The sequence below is a fragment of the Lissotriton helveticus genome, chromosome 5_1, assembly GCF_964261635.1.
Source record: "Lissotriton helveticus chromosome 5_1, aLisHel1.1, whole genome shotgun sequence".
Classification (NCBI taxonomy): Eukaryota; Metazoa; Chordata; class Amphibia; order Caudata; family Salamandridae; genus Lissotriton; species Lissotriton helveticus.
This window is the reverse complement of record NC_136065.1, coordinates 1,879,703,789-1,879,725,995: the sequence shown is the minus strand read 5'-3', so window position 1 is coordinate 1,879,725,995 and position 22,207 is coordinate 1,879,703,789. Positions and strand designations below refer to the sequence as shown.

Here is a 22,207-nt window from a genome sequence, read left to right as displayed (position 1 = left end):
AAGAGTATGACTTAGGTGGGGGGGGATGATGTACCAGAGACACATACATACCCTTTAGATGAGGATGAGGATGTCAGCCCAGAATATACCAAAGAAGATGATGCATATAATTTCCAACCAAATAATGCACCAGACATCCCTGATCCTCCGTACTACCCAACCAAACCTTCCCCTCCAGAGGATAGTATTGGGTTCAATCATCTACTAAACAGAGCTGAGTTCCAATGCACTCTGATGCCATTGAGGAGGATTTCTTATTGGACACTTTTGAGCAGTCACAAAGATCTACTCGAATACTACCTATGATCAAAGGGGTCATTAAACATGCTCCAGAGATTTTTAAAGATCCAGTAAGGTGTAGGGTACTAAATCCCAGAATAGAGAAAAAGTATAGACCAGCACCAGCAGATCCTATCTACATTAAGGGACATCTACCATTGGACTCTTTAGTAGTGTCAAATGCACGTAAAAGAGCCAATTCCCAGACTTCTGGTGACACACCCCCGCCTGACAAAGAATCAAAAATCATTGATGCGTCAGGGAAACGGATTGCTGCACAAGCAACAAACATATGGCGCATTGCAAACACACAAGCCTTACTCTCACGCTACAATAGGGCTCACTACGACCAACTAGAAAAGTTAATGGAACATCTACCAGATCAATACAAAGATCAGGCAGCAGAGCTCTTACAGGAAGGCAAACTAATATCTAATGCCTCAATTAAATGCGCACTAGTTGTAGCTGACACTGCATCCAGGGCAGTTAACACCAGTGGTATCCTCCGACGTCATGCATGGTTACGCATTTCCGGTTTCAAACCAGAGGTACAAACTACCATCCTCAACCAGCCCTTCAATCAGAACCAGTTGCTCGGGCCAGAGGTAGATAATACACTAGAAAAAATGAAAGGACACACACTACTGCTAAGTCTATGGGTGCATTACAATCTACCCAGACTAGAAGTTCTTTTCGTCGCTCCTCTTCTAGAGGAGGCTCCAAGCAGACTGGCGCAGATAACACGTCGTCTTTTAAAACACATACACAAACCCCCTCTAATAAGGGTTACTTTAGAGGCGGGTACAGAGGCAACAACAATAAGGGAAGAGGTAGAGGTAACAACAACCGCACCTCTTCCACTCCCAAACAGTGACTTCCCTCTGCCTCCCCTACAGCATTCCACCCCTGTAGGGGGCAGATTATCACAGTTCCTACCTCTCTGGAATTCCATCACAACAGACAGGTGGGTAAGACAAATTATCCAACATGGCTACTGCCTAGAACTCGCAGCAACCCCCCAAACATACCACCCAGGCAGCGTCCAATGTCCACAGAACACATAACCCTGCTTCAACAGGAAGTTCTAGCACTTCTACAAAAAGATGCTATTCAAGAGGTCCCCTTACAGGAACAAGGAACAGGAGTCTACTCCCTGTATTTCCTAATACTCAAAAAGGACAGGACATTAAGAACGATCCTCGACCTCAGGCCCCTAAACCACTACATTCAATCAGATCATTTTCACATGATCACTTTACAACAAGTACTCCCATTACTTCAACAGTGAGACTTTCTGACAACACTAGACCTAAAAGACGCCTATTTTCATATTTCTATACATCCTGCGCACAGGAAGTATCTAAGATTTGTCATACAAGGACAACACTATCAGTTCAAAGTCCTTCCATTCGGGGTCACAACAGCACCACGAGTGTTTGCAAAGTGCTTAGCAGTAGTAGCAGCACATCTCCGAAGACAACAGATACATGTCTTCCCTTACCTCGACGACTGGCTCATAAAAGCAAGATCGTTCAACCAGTGTGTACAACACACAAAGCAAACGATTCAAACATTACACGACTTAGGGTTTACAATAAGCTACACCAAGTCGCACCTAGAGCCTTCGCACGTTCACCAATATCTAGGAGCTACCATAGACACATCGGCAGCTCTAGCCTATCCCAGTCAAGCCAGGATTCAAAGCTTTCAGAGCTTAGTCTCCCTTTTTCAATGCCAGCACTCTCTTCAAGCCAGAGTGTTCATGAAACTAATAGGCATGATGGCGTCTTGCATCTTCATAGTTCCTCTCGCAAGACTGCAAATGCGCCCACTACAAGAATGTCTAGCACAACAGTGGAATCAGGCTCAAGGTCAGCTCACAGACATGGTGTTGGTAGACAGCCGTACATATCGCTCTCTGCAATGGTGGAACACCAAAAACTTGGCAAAGGGACGGCTGTTCCTAGAACCTGTTCCACAAATAGTGCTGACAACAGATGCATCCCTCACAGGATGGGGAGCCCATCTCCTGCACTATACCACTCAAGGTCAATGGAACAGCCAACAAAAACTGCTCCACATCAATCATTTAGAGCTGCTAGCGATTAACCTAGCACTCAAGACTTCAAGTACAAGTACGAAACAAAGCTGTTCTAATCCGGACGGACAATATGACAGCTATGTATTACATACAAAAACAGGGGGGGGGGACACTCTCTGCAACTGTCCCAGCTTGCACAGAACATTTGGAGATGGGCCATCCCTCAAAACATACACCTGACTGTAAAACACCTTCCAGGAATTCACAATCAGATAGCAGATCTGTTGAGTCGTCAATCACAACAGATTCACGAATGGGAGTTGCACCCACAGGTTCTACAACCATTCTTTCAAATGTGGGGGCACCCACAGATCTGTGTGCCACCCACGAAAACACAAAATGCCCAACCTTCGCCGCCAGGTTTCCACACCCGCGGTCGGAGGGGAATGCAATATGGATGAATTGGTCAGGCAGATTTGCGTACGCTTTTCCGCCTCTCCCACTCATTCCACTAGTAGTACGCAAGCTCAGACAACAGTCTCTCAAACTAATACTAGTGGCCCCCACATGGACACGCCAGCCGTGGTTCACCGCACTACTAGATCTCACTGGTTCCACATCAGAAATAACGGCTCACGCTCCCCTGTTAAAACAGAACCATGGAGAAATAAGGCACCCAGAACCAAGCCAACTGAATTGGCTCCTGAGGTCTTAGAGTTTGGCTACTTAAACTTACCACCAGAATGTATGAATATAATTAAAGAAGCTAGAAGACCCACCACTAGAGCATGTTATGCTGCGAAGTGGAAAAGATTTGCAATACACTGTAGAAACAATCACATTGATCCATTGGATGTTTCCATCCAAAATATTATTTGTTACCTTCTACACCTAACTTGGCTTATTCTTCCATACGACTGCATCTAGCAGCAATTGCAGCCTATTTACAAAATAGACAGCACCTATCTCTCTTTAGAGTACCTGCGATAAAAGCATTTATGGAAGGATTAAAACGAATAATCCCACCTAGGTTACCACCTGCACCAGTATGGAACCTAAACGTGGTCCTTGCAAGACTTATGGGTCCCCCTTTTGAGCCTTTACACAAGTGTGAATTGCAATTCCTAACATGGAAGACTGCCTTCCTTGTTGCCATCACCTCTCTCAAAAGAGTTAGTGAAATACAAGCATTCACAATAGAAGAACCGTTTTTTCAGATACACTCTAACAAAGTGGTCCTTAGACCTAATCCAAAATTCCTGCCAAAAGTGATTACTCCTTTTCACCTTCACAATCAGTAGTTACCAGTGTTTTTTCAAAAACCAGACTGTTGCGGAAAGGGCTTTACACACCCTAGATGTTATATATATATATATATATATATATCACATATAATATAGTGTTTCCAGGGTCCCGCGCATGGGTGGGAATATTCTAATGCCTATTACTTTGAGGATACCCCTGGAAGAGAACTAGGATTACAGGTAAGTAACTAATCCATATCCTCTTGTTGACGGGGAGCCAGTGCAGGTTTCTCAGGTGGGGGGTGATGTGGCCGTGGCGTGGTTCGTCAAGGATCAGTTGTGCTGAGACGTTTTGGATGCGTTGTAGTCGTTTGAGCGTAGTCTGGGCTCCCGCGTAAAGGGCGTTTCCGTAGTCGAGTCTGCTGCTGACGAGGGCCTGGGTGCGGAGCATGCGGAAGGGTGTTGAAGCAGGAGGAGGAGACTGCGTTGGCTTGGTCATTGAGAGCGTTGAGTAGAGGATGATTCCCAGGTTGCGTGCATGGCCGTTGGGTGTCGGGGCTGCCCCCAGTGCCGTCGGCCACCAGGAGTTGTCCTAGGCTGAAGGGTTGGAGCTGAGAATGAGGACCTCTGTCTTGTCCGAGTTAAGCTTCAGACGGCTGGTCTTCATCCAGTTGGCGACTGCCTTCATTCCTTAGTGGAGGTTTGCTTTGGCGATGATGGGGTCCTTGGTGAGGGAGAGGATCAGCAGAGTGTCGTTGGCGTAGGAGATTATGTTGAGGTCGTGCTGTCGATCTACGTGTGCGAGCGGGGCCATGTAAATGTTAAACAGCGTCTGGCTGAGGGAGGATACCTGGGGTATGCCGCAGATTATCTCGGAGGCTTTGGAACGGAATGGGGGGAGGCGGACGCTCTGGGTTCTGCCGTAGAGGAAGGAGGTCCAATCCAGAGCCTTGTCTCCGATCCCTGCGGCGTGGAGGCTTACGCTTAGTGTGCGGTGGCAGAGGGTGTCGAAGGAGGCAGAGAGGTCTAGGAGGATGAGTGCTGCGGTCTCGCTGTTGTCCAGCAGGGTCCTGATGTCGGTGGCGGCGATGAGGGCAGTCTCGGTGCTATGGTTTGCTGCGGAACCCAGACTGGGAAGGGTCCAGGAGTCTGTTTTCTTCGAGGTATCTGGTTAGCTGTCTGACTGTTTTCTCGATGACCTTGGCCGGGAAGGTGAGCAGAGAGATGGGCCGGAAGTTCTTGAGGTCTCTTGGGTCTGCCTTAGGTTTTTTGAGCAGGGCGTTGATCTCTGCGTGTTTCCAGAACTCTGGGAAGGTCGCGGTCTTGAGGGAGAGAATGACGTTGCGCAGGTGGGGTGCAATGGAGCTGCTTGCTCTGTTGAAGATGTGGTGCGGGAATGGGTCTAGTAATGCAAAAATTGGAAAGCAGGCGCACTCTAACTCTAATCAAGTACTTATGCCGAAACTAAAATACTCTACCTATTGGGTGCTAAACTACACTCATGTGTTGGCTACACACTCTGTAAACTCAAAAAAATGCAGTTAACAACCTGTATGCAGTGTGCACTGTTCCTAGTGAGCGCGGTGTTCACAATTAGTCACACGTTGCTTAAATTGTGATAAAAATATTGGAGTAATTATTTATCTTCGAATGGTTCAATAAATCCTAAAACGAGAAATTCACATCATTATTACAATTGCTTCATGATGTCAATACACATGTCTACAATATATTCTACTTGATCCAATAATACATACAGATTTAATGTTATACAATACTAATACATTGAGTGATTGTACATAAAGTTTACAAAATGACTTAGTTTCAATCAGACCAGAGCCCAATGCATTTCGCGAATTGCACTTCCCTTCATCAGGGGCAGTATCCTGTAAAGAAATCAAATAATGTACATGTGTTTCTTGCATATGTTCATGTCAGTATAACACAGATGGGAAGGGTCCTGTGTCAGTCAATCTCGTGAGTTAAAATGATCATGCTACTAGTTAGTAAAAGACAGATTATGCGATTAAATTGCCAAAAATTGGTTTGTCACATCAAAGTAAATGAACTGTGAAAAAGTTGATGAAAAAAACATGCACTCATGTAGTTCACCCATGTAAATCCCAAGATAGTGCCTGCTAAAAACAATGGTGTCAAGCCTCAGAATAGACCCAAGTGTCAACACCAGAAACCTGCTAAATTCAAACAAACTACCTGAACAGCGTTTCCACTATATCTCCCGACGTTCTGTGCCTCAAGCACCCCTAATGAAGCTGAGAATAATAGAAAAATAATGATACTTAGGGAATCATAATGACTTCCTCCACACCGCTATTCCCTGCTCAAGAAAGAATTCACTATGTGTATATGATAAGGAAAACGTGTACTATTCCACATTTCTAACATTGTATAGTATTGACAAGATTCTGCGACACTCCTCTACCATACCACCTAGTGTCTAAGTCACAAATCTACTCCTGCGCTACATACATTCAAGGAAAATAAATAGACGTTATTTGAATTGCTATGAAACTTACATGTCATAAAAGAATAATGGTAACTGACCTCTGTAAATCACTAATCTGTGCTCGAAGTGTAGACTCGCTTATAACTTCAAGGGTTTCTGTTGACCAGTATTCAAATGCTGTTTTTGTAATATACCAATCTGCAAAAGGTCACATACATTCATATAAATAACCTTTTAGAATGTCTTCCTAGCACATTAACTGTTAACGACAGTGCGTGCCACTTACATATTCTTCAACCAGCTTTCCGACATAAATCCCAGCGCGTACAGGTCAGCTCTATCCACGCGTAGTACTTGTGTTCTGGTTCCTAAACATTACGCATAAAAACTCCTGTAACCATTACACTCAGAATGTCACCGCCCATATTTCCACCGTTCAAAAAGCAAAATCTAAAAAGACTTCTAAAAGCCATTTTAACATACCTAATAACCACTTGGCTTGTCTCCTGCTCTGCCAGCCGTTATATCTCACAACACTAATTTTACTAGCCGCGATTTCCCGCGGAAGGATACCTTCCGCTGCATTCAGGATACCTTCCGCTGCATTCAGGAAGATTTAACAACCTTGGGACCGAATTCCGCATGCTGGGAGTTGTAATTTAGAGCCAGATATCTTGATCTCCCATAGAGAAAACAGCCTGTATGTATAAACACTACAGGCAAGCTCATACTCGTACTAATTGCGTCACTACCCTCACGTAGGACCATCGTGAAATGAAAAAATGCGTCAAGAATGAAACGCAAAACACTGGATTTGAACTACTTTGGCGCTGATTGAAAATACAAACTTTATGAACTCAACGTTCAGCATGGATACTAACAAAAATGACGACAGACTGCGCTGCGCGTTACTGACGCAAACTCCATTATGTTATTAACAGTGCTGCAAGACGTGTATCCCACTATGGTGATGAACTGTTGGAGTGAAGACAGCCTCAAATGCATTCAAATACACAAGCGAGATTTTCTATTAAACCAAAGCGCGCCAAAATTATCATATGGGTGAACGCCAAGAATGTGAAAAGGAAAACGTAGGTATACATTACACAATGGTGATATATATTCTCCTATTATAGCAAATGGTAGATGAAGTTATGTGCACCATGATATGGATCTACATGACCCAATGGATAGTTCATAATAAATATGTTCAAGACGGGCAACATGCTGTTCCTCAGGGATATTATGCCACTAACCAATGATACACATATTCTGTGTGTGCAGGAAGTAAATGATAATATGAAAACATACTGAAAAATAATAAAAACCATGATTAGACATTCAGTTCTTCTAAATACATGTTATCCCTATGAACCCTGTTGCTGTAGCCAAATTATATCCTAATTAGTTGACGAATAATGAGAAATAGACATAGTCCATGCGTCTAAAAAGACGGGAATGGGTCTGACAGCCGGAGTGGATTGCAGGATGTCATTGGTGTTGAAGTTGCAGTTGGAGAGAACCTTCACGATGTTGAAGAGCTCCTTGCTATTGTGTGCATTGTTGTCGAGGCGGTCTTTGAAGGAGGTCCGGGAATGGGTCTGACAGCCGGAGTGGATTGTGTGCATGGTCTTGATGGTGTCATCGATGCTCACGCTGGCCCAGGCTAGCAGGGGGTCGTAGTCGATGGTGTGCGGAGGGTCTGTTGGGGCTGTCTGGGTGTTGAAGCTTTCGTGGATGTCTGCTATCTTGTGGTGGAAGAAGGTGGCGAGGGAGTCGCATAGGGCTTGCAACAGCAGGATGTCATTGGTGTTGAAGCTGCGGTTGGAGAGTACCTTCACGATGTTGAAGAGCTCCTTGCTATTGTGTGCATTGTTGTCGAGGCGGTCTTTGAAGGAGGTCCTCTTGACCGCCGTGATGAGGTGGTGGTGGTTACAGATGGCGTCCTTGTGTGCTGCGTGGTTGTCCAGAGTTTGTTCACTGTGCAATTTCTTCTCTAGTTTCCATCAGGCTTGCTTGTAGGCTAGGAGCTCTAGGGTGAACCAGCTGGCCCTCTTGCTGGTGTTTCTGTTGGGGGGGGGTTTCTTCAGCGGGGCGAGGGTGTTGGCGCAGTCCTCGATCCAGTGTCTGAGGCTGTGGGCAGCGTAGTCTGTGTTGGAGGGTTTGGTGGGTGGGCTTAGAGCGAGGTTTGCGTGTAGTTGGTCTTACCTGATTTTGCTCTTTTGGGTGCGGTGGGTTTCTGGAAGGCGAAGTGGATGCAGCGGTGGTCGGTCCAGAGGAGTTCGGTGGTGTGGTTGACGGAGACGTGCAGGCTTGAGAAGACTGGGTCGAGCGTGTGGCTTGCAGAATGGGTGGGCGTTGACGTGTTGCTTCAGTCCGAGGTTATCGATCAGGGTTGTGGAGTTGTCATTCTCAAGGTGAAAAGTTCATGTCTCTGTGGAGGATGTACTCGGTGGAGGTCAGGGCGTGTGTGCTGATCAAGTCGGGGATGGAGTCTGAACTGGAGGCAGGGTCCAGGGGGTAAGTAGACGAGGGCGCCTCTGAGGGTGGAGTCTGTGTGGAAATGCATGTGTTAGGCGGTTCTGAGCGTGTCGTCGATGCAAGTCGAGACCCTGATGCTGTTCTTGTGGACGATGACGATTCTTCCTCCGACTCCGTTGGTGCGGTCTCTGCGGGTGATCTTGTAGCCGTCTGGGATGGCTATGGCTATGTCTGGTGCGGAGGAGTTGTTAAACCAGGTCTCTGTCAGGAAGGCGATGTCCGGGGATGTTGTGTCGAGCAGGTCCCAGAGCTCAATGGCATGCTTGCGTGCGGAGCGGGTGTTCAGTAGAACGCATCGGAGGTGGTTGGGGTCTTTCTTGGCAGGTGGTTTGCCAGCTCTTAGGCTGGTGTAGCTGCAGTTCCGGCAGGTGAAGAGGCCGTGTGTGCGTTTCGGGGTAACCTTGAAGCAGATGTGGCTCCGTCTGGAGTTGAGAGCATGCAGAGTGCTGGTGTCATAGTGGCAGGTGCGGGGGCCAGGGGTTCTGGCGCTGGATGCGGGATGGGCGCAAACTGGCTAGCCTTAGGCACGCCTTTGGCGCGCCCGCCGTGTGGCTGGCATATATGGGGAGATGGGAGGGAGGAGCAGTTAGGAGGCAGGACGTGGGGGAAGCGAATGGGCACTAGGCAGTCAGGGGGGCGAGGCCGCAGGTGACTCAGCGGTGAGGGACAACGAAGGTAACAGAAGGAACAAGCATTTGCAATGCAATAGGTCTTGCATTTACTTAAGTTTGAGCTATTGGCATTGTAAATGACTGCCTTTTATTTATGTTTTCCTTTTAAAAACATAAAGAAAAGGCATTGTCATTTACAATGTCAATAACTTAAACTCCCACAAATGCTAGACCTATTGCTTTGCAAATGCTTGTTTGCTTTTAGTTTGCCTAGTGGAAGCACGTAGAATGCTTTTACTTTCTGGGGCATATAGTTATTTGAATGATTTCTGTACCCACATATCAAAGCACACCTGATGCGCAGACCTCTTTTTATGGACCCAAATTAATATTTCATAGCCCCATTACCGCCACCAAAGCGCCTGAGCCAGAAATGGTAAATGTGCTCTGAAGTTTTAACGTGATTTAATGAGCTAAGAGACCTATGCAGTGATGTGTTACTTGTAGGTCACGGGTTCGGTTCTGCAGATGAAAAAATGAAGCACTTCTTAAGGGGCACTACGAACGACAAAAATGTTATACCAAACTGAAAACTTAAATTGAAACCAAAGGAAACTAACATGAAATGAACTTTAAATTCCAACTTTCTCGACGTGGTATACAGTGTTTTACTGGGGGGCTTGGCTGGGCTCCGGTTGCTCTGCTTTTCAGACAACAATAATGAAGTGATGGGGGTGGGGCAGTACAGACGGGCGCTGAAGCTGAACAGCCACGGACAAAAGCAAATGTAAAACAAGTGTTATCCAAATGAATGATACTCAATTTACCGAGCCTAGAAGGATTTATAGCCGAGGTGGCCTTGCAAGGATTTACAGCAATCACCTGCAGGTCAGAGCGTATGTCGGCAGCGAGCATTTAACTCTTCGAGATACTTTACAGGCTGCATTTCCACCTGAAGAAATGCCCCATAGAGACCTTTCTCAAGCATAATTTGAATTTTCTCTGGCAGTCTGTTGGATATATTCTGCTTCTGAACAGGACATTATCACAAAGGCACCAGAATAAGACAGGGAACATTATCTACTATGCAACAATGGTTCCTTTTAGAAATCGTACACATTTAATTTTTTACTTTTTTTAAATGTAAGGACCAGCTAATGGTCCGGAAGTACTTAGAGTATTAAATAAAAAGGATTTTGGAGAAGTCGCATGAGATTTAGCCGAATATGGGTTTGAGCAAAATGTCTCTCGAAGGGAGACCTTTTCGGGGAGAACCACCCTCCCACGGCCGAAACTTGGGCAAAATTTTTACATTAGAGGAAATGTCCTAACTTGTGAGTCACGCCCAGGGCTACTCAGTGTTGCTGGCTCAGGAGAGAGGAATGTATCGTCCCTTCAACTTACTCAAACTGAAGACACCAACCCGGTAACAGTGAGTGGGACACTTACTGAGTGCGCTCAGGGTAGGTCCCTGCGAGAAGAATAAGTTAATATGAAAGGCAAGAAAGTGACAAGTCTTCTATCATTCAAAATAAAAATTACTTTGTCACACGAGAACAAAAACCGCAAAGAAAGGCATGCACAAGCACAGAAAAATGAACAGCCTGCCAAAGCTAACGATGCATTAAGACAGACACGAAAGAATCAGCCAGGTTGAAGTAAGGAGGATACAGGCTGTATTCATTCACCCCGGGGGAGCTGGTAAGCAGGTCCTGCCTTGGTGTTGAGCGGGGGAGGCTGAGCAGGAGCACCGACAGCAGAGGGATAGCCAGCCCGGGGGCTATCACCTCTGAGAGGGTGGCACCAGGAAGCCAAGAGGCAGCGCGCACAGGAGTAAAGAGGGCTGGGTCCGCTGCAGCTGTCTGCTTGGGTAGCGGGCACAAGAGTTGGCGGGGCTGGGTTGATTCCTCTGCTGTAGTCTGTCCTGGCAGGCGGGCACAGGAGCTAGCGAGGCGGAGTCCACTGCAGCGGTCTATCTGAGAGGCAGGTCCTCTCATGCCTGTTGGCGAGGGCTGGGTCCTCTCTTGTGGTTTGCTCACGGCTGCAGGGTACTGCTTATGACTGAGGGCAGGGCTCAGACTGAGGTGCGGGGGTGCCATGGAGAGCGCACCGGCTGCCCTGGGAGAGACTCAGCGGACATTGGTGCACCTCGGGGAAGGGAGCTGTGTGCTCTGGGATCTGGCCAGAGGTGCTGGACGGTCAGAACCGTTGGACCTTAGCAACGAGGTAAACGCCCAAGAAAACAGGTGTATGAAGCACTTACCCTGGAGACGATGAGAGGCTGGTCAAAGTCCTTCCCACCGATGAGCCTGAAGACCCCGGGACCCTCTAACTATACGGATCATCCTGAACATGCTCCTTTCACTTTACAATAGATGCCGCCCACACTGCACTCATGGGGTGGAACAGCAGCTATTTTTTTAAAGTGAAAGCAGGATGCCGAATGAAACAAGAGATTTATAGTGGCAGTGGAGCATGAAAGCTTCTCGGCGCATGGAAGGCGCAGCTTTCACGGGAGGGGGAAGCGGGGGTGTACTAGCACTGAAAGTACGATACGGCTGCTTTAAAAACAAGAACCTAACAGGTGGCAAATCCGAAAAGGAATACAAAGTGAGGACTGACTTCGTATTTTTCCAAGTCGGCATTTTGAAGCATTTACAGACCATTTAGAAACGATAACCAATCCCCATATCCCCCCCCCGGATCTTCATGGCGGCGGAGAAACTGAAAGCGCAGTGGGAGCGTAGAATACGCCGTCGCCGTGAGCGTGCACATCGGCTGCTCCCAGTCTGAATTGCAGACTGACTCACGCGCGCGACCAAATCCTCTTTACAATCCTGCGCGCTTGAACAGCTCTTGTCTCTCCCATTGACAATGCTGCGCGCGTGGCCAGCTCTTGTCCTCTTGTCTCCACTCGTTTGTCGGCTGAGCCGATGACTATAGTACTCGGCGAGAACGCGTGTCGCGCGCTTCTCCCAGCGAGACCTAAAAAGGGGCACAGAAACGAGGGAAAAACTAATAGCAGAGAGGGCACAAAAAACGAGTGGAACAGAGGAGAAGGGCACAAATACCGGAAAAACAAGTGGCACAGAGGCAAAATACAGAATACAGAAATACAGGGACAGCTGAGAACAGAACGCCGAACGGGCAGAGGCACGGGGGCAACGAGGGGAACAGAAGGGAAAACCGGGCAGGGACATGGGGTCCGCGAGGGGTACAGAAGGAAAGACCGGGCAGAAAGCACGGGGACAGCGAGGCGAACAGAGGGAAGAAAAAGGGGCACAGACCGCAGCAGTCACAGACACAACAATGAAAATCTAGGCAATACAATAAAAGCAATAAAGCAGAGGATGAACAAACCTGCCTACCACTGGCCACCAGGGATGAGGCGCAGGTGGTAGCCTGCGGGTGGTGGAGGGCCTCGAACGTCCTCCGCAGCGTCAGTGGCAGCTGGGGCAGGGAGACACAGGCGGTGCTGTGCGGAGGGGGAGCAACCTACCTGGTAAGGACAAGGGTGGCTTAATATGGGGAGTAGTCACCCCAAGGGACCCATTGGTCTCACCTGTACAGCCGTGTAAACACCCCTAAATTTAATATTTAGGTGTGACCATAAACCTTGCCTCCTTTGATTAGAGGAAGAAAGGACTGAAGGGTCGTGTGATCCCGGATAAAAAGGACACCAACTGCTTTGGCCCCAGGCGTATGCAGGCTCAGCAGTACCTGAAGTTCCAGTGGGCACAACATCGGGAGAATCTGTTTGATTGCGTTCAGATCTCGGAGGGCACTGCACGACAATTGCAGTGGTGGCTAATGAACCAGGATTGGGTCAACAGCAGATCCCTTTCCCTTCCCCAACCGGAGTTCAGTGGTGACGGATGAATCACTTCTAGGGTGAGGCGCCCACTTAGGAGAGGTGGAGATCAGAGGCCTCTGTCTCCAGCGGAGTCTGGGCTCCATATCCACCATCTGGAGCTTCAGGTGATCTGTTTTGCACTAAAGGCATTCCTCCCATCTGTCTAGGGAAGCGTAGTGCAGGTGTTCACGGACAACATCACCGCCATGTGGTACTGCAACAAACCGGGCGGGTGGGGTCATGGACCCTTTGTCAATAGGCTCTCAGTCTCTAGAAATGGCTGGAACATCTGGGCATATCCCTCCCTGATGATTCAACACCTGGCTGGTACACTGAATACCAGGGCGGACGAACTCAGCCGCAGGTGCATGATTCATCACAAATGGTGTCTCACTCTGAGGTGGTGCAAGGTCTCTTTCTGCAGTGGGGAGAGCTTTGGTTAGATCTGTTCGCCACCAAAGAGAACGCACAATGTCAGCAGTTCTGCACGTTGGAATTTCCGAGGTGACACTCGCTAGGCAACTCATTTTGTTGCGAGTGGAGTTGTGGTCTTCTATACTCCTGTTCCACTTCTGCCCAGAGTGCTGAAGAAGATCAAGCGCGACCGGGCCCAAGTCATTCTTGTGGCTCCAGATTGGGCACGGTGTATGGTATCCCTAGCTGTTACACATGGCCATCGATCCTCCGATAAGACTGCCTCTTCAGGAGGATCTTTAGTTGCAGCAGCAGTGGACGGTCCTCGACCCAAACCTGTCCAGCCTCCACCTCCTTGCGTGGAGAGTGAGTGGCGACCGTTGACCGCTTTTGACCTTCCTCCCAAAGTCTGCAATGTCATCTTGGCAGCTAGGCGTCCCTCCACTGAAACAGTATACGCCTGCAGATGGAATACATTTGTGGCATTGTGCACAGCAAAGGCTGTGGATCCCCTTTCTGCTCCTTTCAGAGGCCCTCCTCTTCCTTCTTTCTTTGGTCCTGCAGGGCTCTGCTCTGAACACCCTTAAGGGCTATCTTTCGGCTGTTTTGGCTTTCCTTTGGCTTCCTGATCAGCCTTCTGTTTTCAAGTCCCCTGGTGTACATCACTTTCTTAAGGGCATTATTCATCTTTTTCCTCCTATCTCTTTTGTGATGCCCCAGTGAGACTTTAATCTGATTCTGACCTAACTTATGTAGCGGCTTGAAATGAGCACACAACTGTCCCCTCAGACTTTTGACACTCAAAACTGCCTTTTTGGTTGCCATTACCTCTGCTCACAGGGTGAGTGAGCTTCAAGCTTTCTTCCAAACCTCCTCTCCTAGCTGTTCATTCAGGTAAGGTCGCACTAGGCCTTCTTTCCTTCCTTGCACGTAGGACAGACTATCACTTTGCCCTTCTTCTTCCCGCCCCTGTATCCTTCTAAAGCAGAGGAGAGGCTCCACCTTCTGGATCAAAAACGTGCGCCTTCATTCTACTTGGATTGCACAAAACAATTTCGGGTGGATGAGCAGTTCTTTGTTGGCTACATGGGCACCAAGAAAGGCCGTGCAAAAGCGGACTCTCTCTCGATGGGTCGCTGTTTGCATCAAAATCTGCTATTCCTTAGCAAAGACGAAACCTCCAGTGGGGCTGCGCGCCCATTCCACCAGGGCGACTGCAGTACCACTACAGGTTTGGGAAGTGGTGTCCCTCTTCATGACATCTGCTAGGCAGACACGTGGGCTTCATTGCACACATTGACCCAAACATTACTGCCTGGACCGCCAAGTCTGGAGAGACTGCTTCTTTGGCTGTTCAGTTCTCCAGGACTTTCTGGTGTGAACTTAGTTTCAGACCCACCTCCGGGGTTGGTATTGCTGGGGTATCTATTCGAAGGTGAGGAAGCCATAAATAATGGTCTCTTTCAGATGAACAAATTACTTACCTTCGGTAACGATATATCTTTAAGAGACATATATTAGTTATGGATTCTTCACTGCCCCACCCATTCTCACCCCCCTGGCTGCGAACTGACTTCTAGGGTAAGGGACTCCCTTTCAGGGCCCTAGGTTTGTGCACAAGTGGTTAGTGTCTTGCATAGCTCTGTGCTTCTGGCGTGGAATGTTGTGTAAAGAACTGACGTCTGTGCGCAGGGGCGGCATCTAAGTAGATACCGCAACATCCTACCCGCGATCCCAACGCCAACAACTAACGGAGTCGACCGACACCACCTACCGACGTGCAGGGTACTGCTGAAGAAAAATGCTCCGGATCCAGTCTGATGCCTGGGGGTCATTCTAAGGTGAGGAATCCATAACCTGTCTTTTACAGATAGATCGTTACCGAAGGTAAGTAACTTGTCCTTTAAACCCATTTTAAGTTTCTATTCTGTTTTCCTTAGTTTGTTTCTAATCACTTAGGTGCGGTAGATGAGATGTTCCCATCCACTGCACTTCGAATGCTGTGACATGTCCGCTGCACATTTGAAAGAGTAAAAAGAAAATCTGGTTGCTAGTGAAGAGATTTCCTTGTATCTTGAAATGGGGTGGGAGCTAGCTTGGCCTGACATCAGGCCCTATGTCTCTTTATGCCCCCTGGTGCCTAGAGCACCACCATGGTAGTCAAAGGGAAATTTTGATTCTTTTTTGAGTTGAGATGATGCATTTAATTTACTCTCACTTGACATGGTGAACAACTGCATTATTCCGGTTCTGATTGTGCTAAATAACCTACAAACCAAAGGCATTTTTTTCAAACCTTAAGACCCCAGTGAAGCAAGGGTGGTGTTTTTAGTGGATCTTACCCAGAATGTCCTGCAAACATCTAAAAGAATGCATTTTTCAAATTTCTGTGAAAGAAAGTTCTGGAATCTACAGCATTCACACATTTCCTGCCACTTAGTTTTTCCTCACTTCGCTGATAGTACCAGAAACAGCGCACTAAAGTTTCTATCGCCCATGTCATAAAATAAATTACAGCCATAGGAAGTAACAGTACTATCTTTGTGGTTTTAGCATGGTCCCAGATTTGATCTGTTTTGGACCCCGGTAATATGCCCACCCACATAGGACGTGTAACATTTTTAATAGGAAAAATGTGGGGATGCTGGGTGCTAGAAAGTTTGTAGACCTCGGCAGATTCATAGTGGGATCCATGTAAGTTAGACCAGTTTTGACCCACTTGTATGTCTAGTTTTTGGAAATGTTTGCATTTAGTACCTCTCCCTGTGTGACTGCTGAGCTCTGTCTTAATACTGCAGCTACCCATATTGCAAAATGGTCCAATTTGCACGTCGAAATTTTGATGTCTCCACATTGTGTTCTGGAGTCTGATCTGTTGCGGTCTATAGATCCAGCGATAGTGGGGTACAACCTGTTTTGGTAGAATCATTGAACATTCGTTATCAATTGACAATTTCTTTCTTTATGGTTTACTGATATAATCGAGTGTGCAAAATAGCTTTTGAATCAGAAGATAGTGTAGATAACCCCAAAATTTAGTTGTAGCATTACCCACTGTTCCTAAATTCAGCATCTTGGGTGCATTGCAAAAATGCTGAGGTTTCCTTCAGACCCATTTTTCATTCAGTAGGTTTTACCATGTGAATTGAAGCATATTCGGTAAACAGTGCAAAATCATGATGCAGGTCAGTCGGTGGTTCTGCTTGTTCCAGGGAACTGGGAACATGGTTATCATAGCGCAATAAATCCTTTGTTGCCATTTTTAGAAAACAAAATATGCTTTTTCACAGCACTGTTATACCATAAAAAGAAAAACCTTTTGCTATATTTGGCAATTTTTTATGTGCAGGGAACTTCTCTGACTATGGGTACTTTTTTAGAATACCAAATATAGGGGATAAATCTGACCTTCATCCTGCCTTCAGGGAGAACGGGTATAATCGATTAAACCCTAGTTAGCCAAAAACATTGGCAAAGCCAATAGCTCACCTATGCATGGGCTATTGGCTTTGCCAACGTGTTATTGCCATGTTCTATACCAACATGGTTAAAAGTTAGTGGTGTGTTGTGGAAGGTGGAGTGTCATGGAGTATGGTGTGGTAGTGCACTGCCATTAGATCACACATTTTCAGTTGAAATGACAATTACTTTTTTTGTCTGCTGATGAAACTATACAGCTCAGTGTATGGAAATGGCATCACCTAGTGTGTTGATTTGATCGTTTGGAAATATTGGTTTCCAGCACACTTGCAAAATAAGTGCTTTCCTAATTCTAATATATTCTGAAATATTTGCACAGTTCATTTACATTTTGCGTTACAAAAAACCCTGTCCTTTCACACCCTTAGATTCAGATAAATCCTCTCACTTTGAGGTCGGATAAATAAATGTAAACACCAAGCTCCCTCTGGCCTGACGTTTGACCTTCTGTCTTTAAATGCACAGCAAATATGACAAGATAAGAACATAAATGTAAAGTCCTGTTTACGGAAAACTAGCAATTGTCAAAGACTACCATAAATGGGCTGTGCTCCACAGATGGGACAAAGGCATGCTGGACAGGCGAAAACAAAGTCAGCAAATCGAAAGCAAGAAAATGTGAATTGCAAACCATATGGCCAAAGGAAAGCACTGGTCGGAATGTATTGTAAGGTTTCAGAATGTCCACATGAAGTGTTAAGCAGCCAGGCAGCTGTGCTGTCTGGTAGGCTTTGATCTAAAACAAGCTCCGGCCTGGGGCTGGAAAAGCTTAACCCGCTACAGGGTTAAAAGTACAATAATGTGCTGCAGATGTTGCTTGCTGGTAGGCATTTCATTATTTTGCATTTTTGGAGAGTTGTTTTTTCTCTCCAATTTGAAAAGATTTCCAGCAGCTGAAGATGGATTTATTAAAGCTACCGTTCTGACTATTGTTAGAGGTAAGAACCTTTGTTAGGTGCCAAGATGCCTCAAAGACTGAATATGCACTTTGCAAAAACTTGGTATGTAGCACTGTTAAAGTCACTCCGTGATCTGTCTTCTGGTGGACTCTTGTAGGCACGTTTCCCTTGTAGAGCTGTCAAAGAGCCCACTGATTTCGGTAACCTGGCAAGAAGCAACAGATGTTAAGAGAAAGATGCATTCTTTCGCTTTTGCATGTTAGTGAGTTTGGATTCCAGGCTCCTCGGGCTATTTTGCTTTGGCAGGGGGTTTCGAGCGTAATGCAATTCCCCTCAAATTGAGCTTGACCAGATATTAGCTTGAGCTAAACAGATCATTTGCACCTGATATTTAGTGGGGAGTAAAAGGCTCGTAAATGAGCGACAATAACTTAACCTATTGTGAAACGATACAGTCTTCTATTCGGAACCTAGATCTGATACCTTATATGGACACAACGGTACAAATAAGCACCCTCCTTGGCAGTGTTCGGCAGGCTTCCGTCAGTTGGATGGTGAACATCTCCAACAGACTCTTTCGGTAAAGATGAAGCTACATTGCTGTTTGCAGGTCTTACTGCATCGTCGGCAGTGCTGTGCATTTGCCCTAGAGTACTATCGGCATTGGTTATACCTAGACGGCATATTGAAATAATGGTTTCTGAGGTTTAATAATCGATTAATGATGGATAGTTTTTGAACATGTATTCTTAAATTAAACATCCATCTGTTGATGTACTACAGTTTTTAAGGTACCAGATCCTGAGTCTTTGAGTTGGGGTTTTCTTTGATTGTCATGTGTTAATCTCCTTTATCTCAGGTGACGTTACATGACATGATCCTTAAGAACATCGAAAAGATCAAGAGGCCCCGGAGCAGCAATGCAGACGCCCTCTATTGAAGTGGATCAACCTTAAAGGACTGTCTGTTCGACTGAAGACCATCATTGCCTTGGTTCCTTGCACGACATTGACTATCAAGAAGCAAAACTGGCTGGAAATATTAAGCACACTGTTTTTAAGTTACAATTTAAAAAAAAAAAAAAAAAAGCTTCCATTTAGTTCATGTTGTGTTTAATTTTATTTGGTTCTCAGGAATTTTATTCCCCCTTCCGCCCCCCTCTCCCCCACCCCTCCAGCCCAAATATCATGGTTTTATTTTAAAAGCCGAGGCACTTAAATGTAAAAATTATTAACGCTGTTGTTAGTGTTTGGGTGGAGTTGGCAGTTCTTTTTCACTTATATTTCCAGCTCTGGTAAAGAAAAATAAATGGAGGCTTCTTTCAGACAACTTTGTCTCAAATGAAAGTAAAGCTCGCTCGCCATCTGTTTGGATGTTCACTGATGCACATCGCAACCTGGGTATTGGGCCTGGTGTTGGGCACAAGGATGGCAGGTCCTTTATAAGTGACTCTTGCTTGCTCTGTGGCTGCTTTGTACAGTGTTTGTGACTAGATCCGTTCTCATTGCAAGCTGTGATAGAATCTCTTGTTTGCCATTCTAGATTGGCCATACATTGCTTATGCTTTGGACTGATTCAGAGGTATGGACCAAAATGAGTTCACATGCCCCCTGCTACGTCGTTTGGTATTGACTGAGACTTCCTATAATTCACAAATTGAAAGAGATCCTTTGGGAATACTTGTGGTCACATTGTTGTGAACAAGAATGTGTTGGGCACATAGAATTCAGATATCATGAGTATAATATTTGTTGTAATGTGAGCCTTTGGCATCAGTGGCCTTGTAGGCAAACTGGTTGTATCCAGAGAGGTCTAGAAAAAGTGGTACATATCACAGGATTGGGGGGACCAATATTGCTGCTGTCCGAGTCGTTAATTATTGCTATCCATGGTCGATTGCACATGAAATGGGATTGGTGAGTGGCTGAGCTGCACAAATGTTACCATTCTTTTTTAATAAGCCCTCTAACAGACTTCCTTGTTGTGCTCCTCCTGCCTGTTAAAGGTTGAGAAATATTGATCCATCTGCTTCTCCTCTATATGCTGTAAACTCGTGTTGGGATGAGTTTGTTTGATTTCAGAATGCTAACTGTTCCAACACTGACTGGCTTTAATTGTATTGCATTGGCAATCTGTTCTACTTTGGTGTCTTTTCACTCCTTGCTAGAGCCAAATGACGCCATAAAGACTGGTGTGGCCAGACAAGCTTTCATTCTCACCTCTCACAAAAACAATATTTGTACCATGAACTTGGCATTACAATCCCAATTTTCCGATGCTGGTTAGACTTGATTGCATGCATGTTGGCTTCTGCTAGCTGCAGCACCATAGCTGAATACATGGCTGCACTGTATCTTCCCCTGTATCCTGTCTCTTGGATAACGGACTCCTGCGCCATCAGTCCTAAGCAACCAGAAAGGAAGAAACCGTTTGACATTGAACAGGGTATTTTATCACTCAAATGAAAATGTATGTAATACCTTTATACTGCTTCCTACATTTTTTGATTGTGGCTGTTAAGGGTTGTGGAACGGGTGAATAACGTCTAGCATAATCTGAACATCAAAAGCTGCTCTTTTGTATGAGCCTAAACCATGAAAGTGATAAAGGTGTCTTCATTGATAAGTGAGTGGGTGTTCTCTTCCAGAGCAATGTGAACGAATTGCTACCTAGGATGCAAACCTCCACCTGGATAAACTGTCGGCATAACAAACTTTCCAGTGGCTGACTTTTTCCTGGCCCATGTGTGGTGACCAACCTCTGCGGGCTTCCCATTGTATGGAGTACACTAGTTCCATTTAAATTGGTATTTCTACAAGATGACGGTAGTTATAATTTGAATAGAATAGGGGCTCTTCTTTCCATAATTGATGAGGACCGAATCTATGAATTTTCGTCCAGTTCCCAAAGTATTGATTGGTGGTGTCCAGCCTTAAATTGTTAATTTTATTTTGGTATTCATTGTTGTTGGATGGTTCTGATAAAGGAACGTGTGTAAAATTTTAAACTGTCAATATTAAAAGTGTCCAGTAAATAAATTCATTTGCGTTTTTGAATTACCAGTGAGACTGCAGTCGTTTTTATACGTGTTGCTTGTTAGAAATCATGTTTTCTGCTTGTGAGCTGTCATCATTTTGGGCAAGAATGTCAGGCCCCTGGAAACGTTTGTTAGTCTGGCCTTTCGCACATGCTGTTCTTTACCTATTCACTAAGCCAATCACCTTTCACATTTTGGCTGTCCTACATGATTGGCAAGCATCTTTCAAAGCCTCGGATTGTATTGGGATTACTTTTTTCCCTCACCAGGCAGCCAAATGTGTAAGATCCCTCACTGAGCCATCATTCAGTTTTAGAAGTGAATGATGTAATCAATTGTCACGATCTCTGACTAACGGGCACTTACGGTAAACCCTAAACACTCCACACGAGTTGTCATGATGCAAGCCGGCTATCAAATATGACACTTGCTTTTGCCCTGTGAAGTTCAGCTGTACAGTTCTCTTCCAAAGGATCCTCATCAATAGTCATAAGCACTGAATATTCCTGCCCATGTGCGGGGACCCCGAAAATAATATGAAAATTATATATGGAAATCATATATTTACAGCTATAGATCATTTTTTCTCATACCAATGCAGCGCCCAATAGGAGGCTAAACAATGTAATTACACACATAAAGACTGTATTTGCCAATATATAACAAGCATTGGCATAGCCAATAGGTCTCGCCTTTGGGACCTTATGTGTTTAGTTATCCAGCACAATATCCTTAGCGCAACATCACAATATCCTTGGTGCAACAACATCAACTGTTGCATGGCTAAACACTTATAAGGACCCAAAGGCGAGAACTATTGGCTTTGCCAATGCTAGTTTCTTCCAGTGATTACAGCTTAATTAAACATCAATAGACGCTTAGTAGTCCAGAAGACTTTCAGGTTCTGAAAAGATGCTGATGTGGGTTTACTTTTACATACACCTGTTCATGCTTCGGTCATTTTCTTGTTCTTGTTCAGGGTGCCAGTACTATTTAAAGTCAAAGTTCGTTGTTCAATAAATCTGAATGGAAAATGGATTATTAGCATACCAAGTCAACTGCCATGAAGTACCAAAATATTGCAACTTTATTACTGCTTTTAATTTATCGATGGAAAGAAAGCGAGCAATATTTTCTTAAAATCAACTTTGGGTTGCAGCCCACTTACTCAAGCAAAATTTTACAATGGCATTCTAAACGGGATTTGTTTAGGATGGATGTGTGGAAGGAAATTCTACTGCGTTTGTGTTTGTGGCTAAACTTGGGATTGTTTGCATACCGGCACGTTAAAAATAATACATTTTACTTTTTTGCAGCAGTAGTCATATTTTTCGATAGATG

At 45.5% G+C, this 22,207-nt stretch overlaps 1 protein-coding gene across 1 annotated transcript in view; it reads left to right on the top strand.

Moving 5' to 3' along the window:
* PSME3 (proteasome activator subunit 3) overlaps positions 1 to 20,888 on the top strand; it is a 294,102-nt gene extending 273,214 nt beyond the window's left edge. The window contains exon 11 of the mRNA XM_078645347.1: positions 18,689 to 20,888. Coding sequence (XP_078501473.1) covers positions 18,689 to 18,769 — 81 coding nt within the window. The 3' untranslated portion in view covers positions 18,770 to 20,888. The remainder of the gene's footprint in view (positions 1 to 18,688) is intronic.
* Positions 20,889 to 22,207: the final 1,319 nt, after the last annotated feature.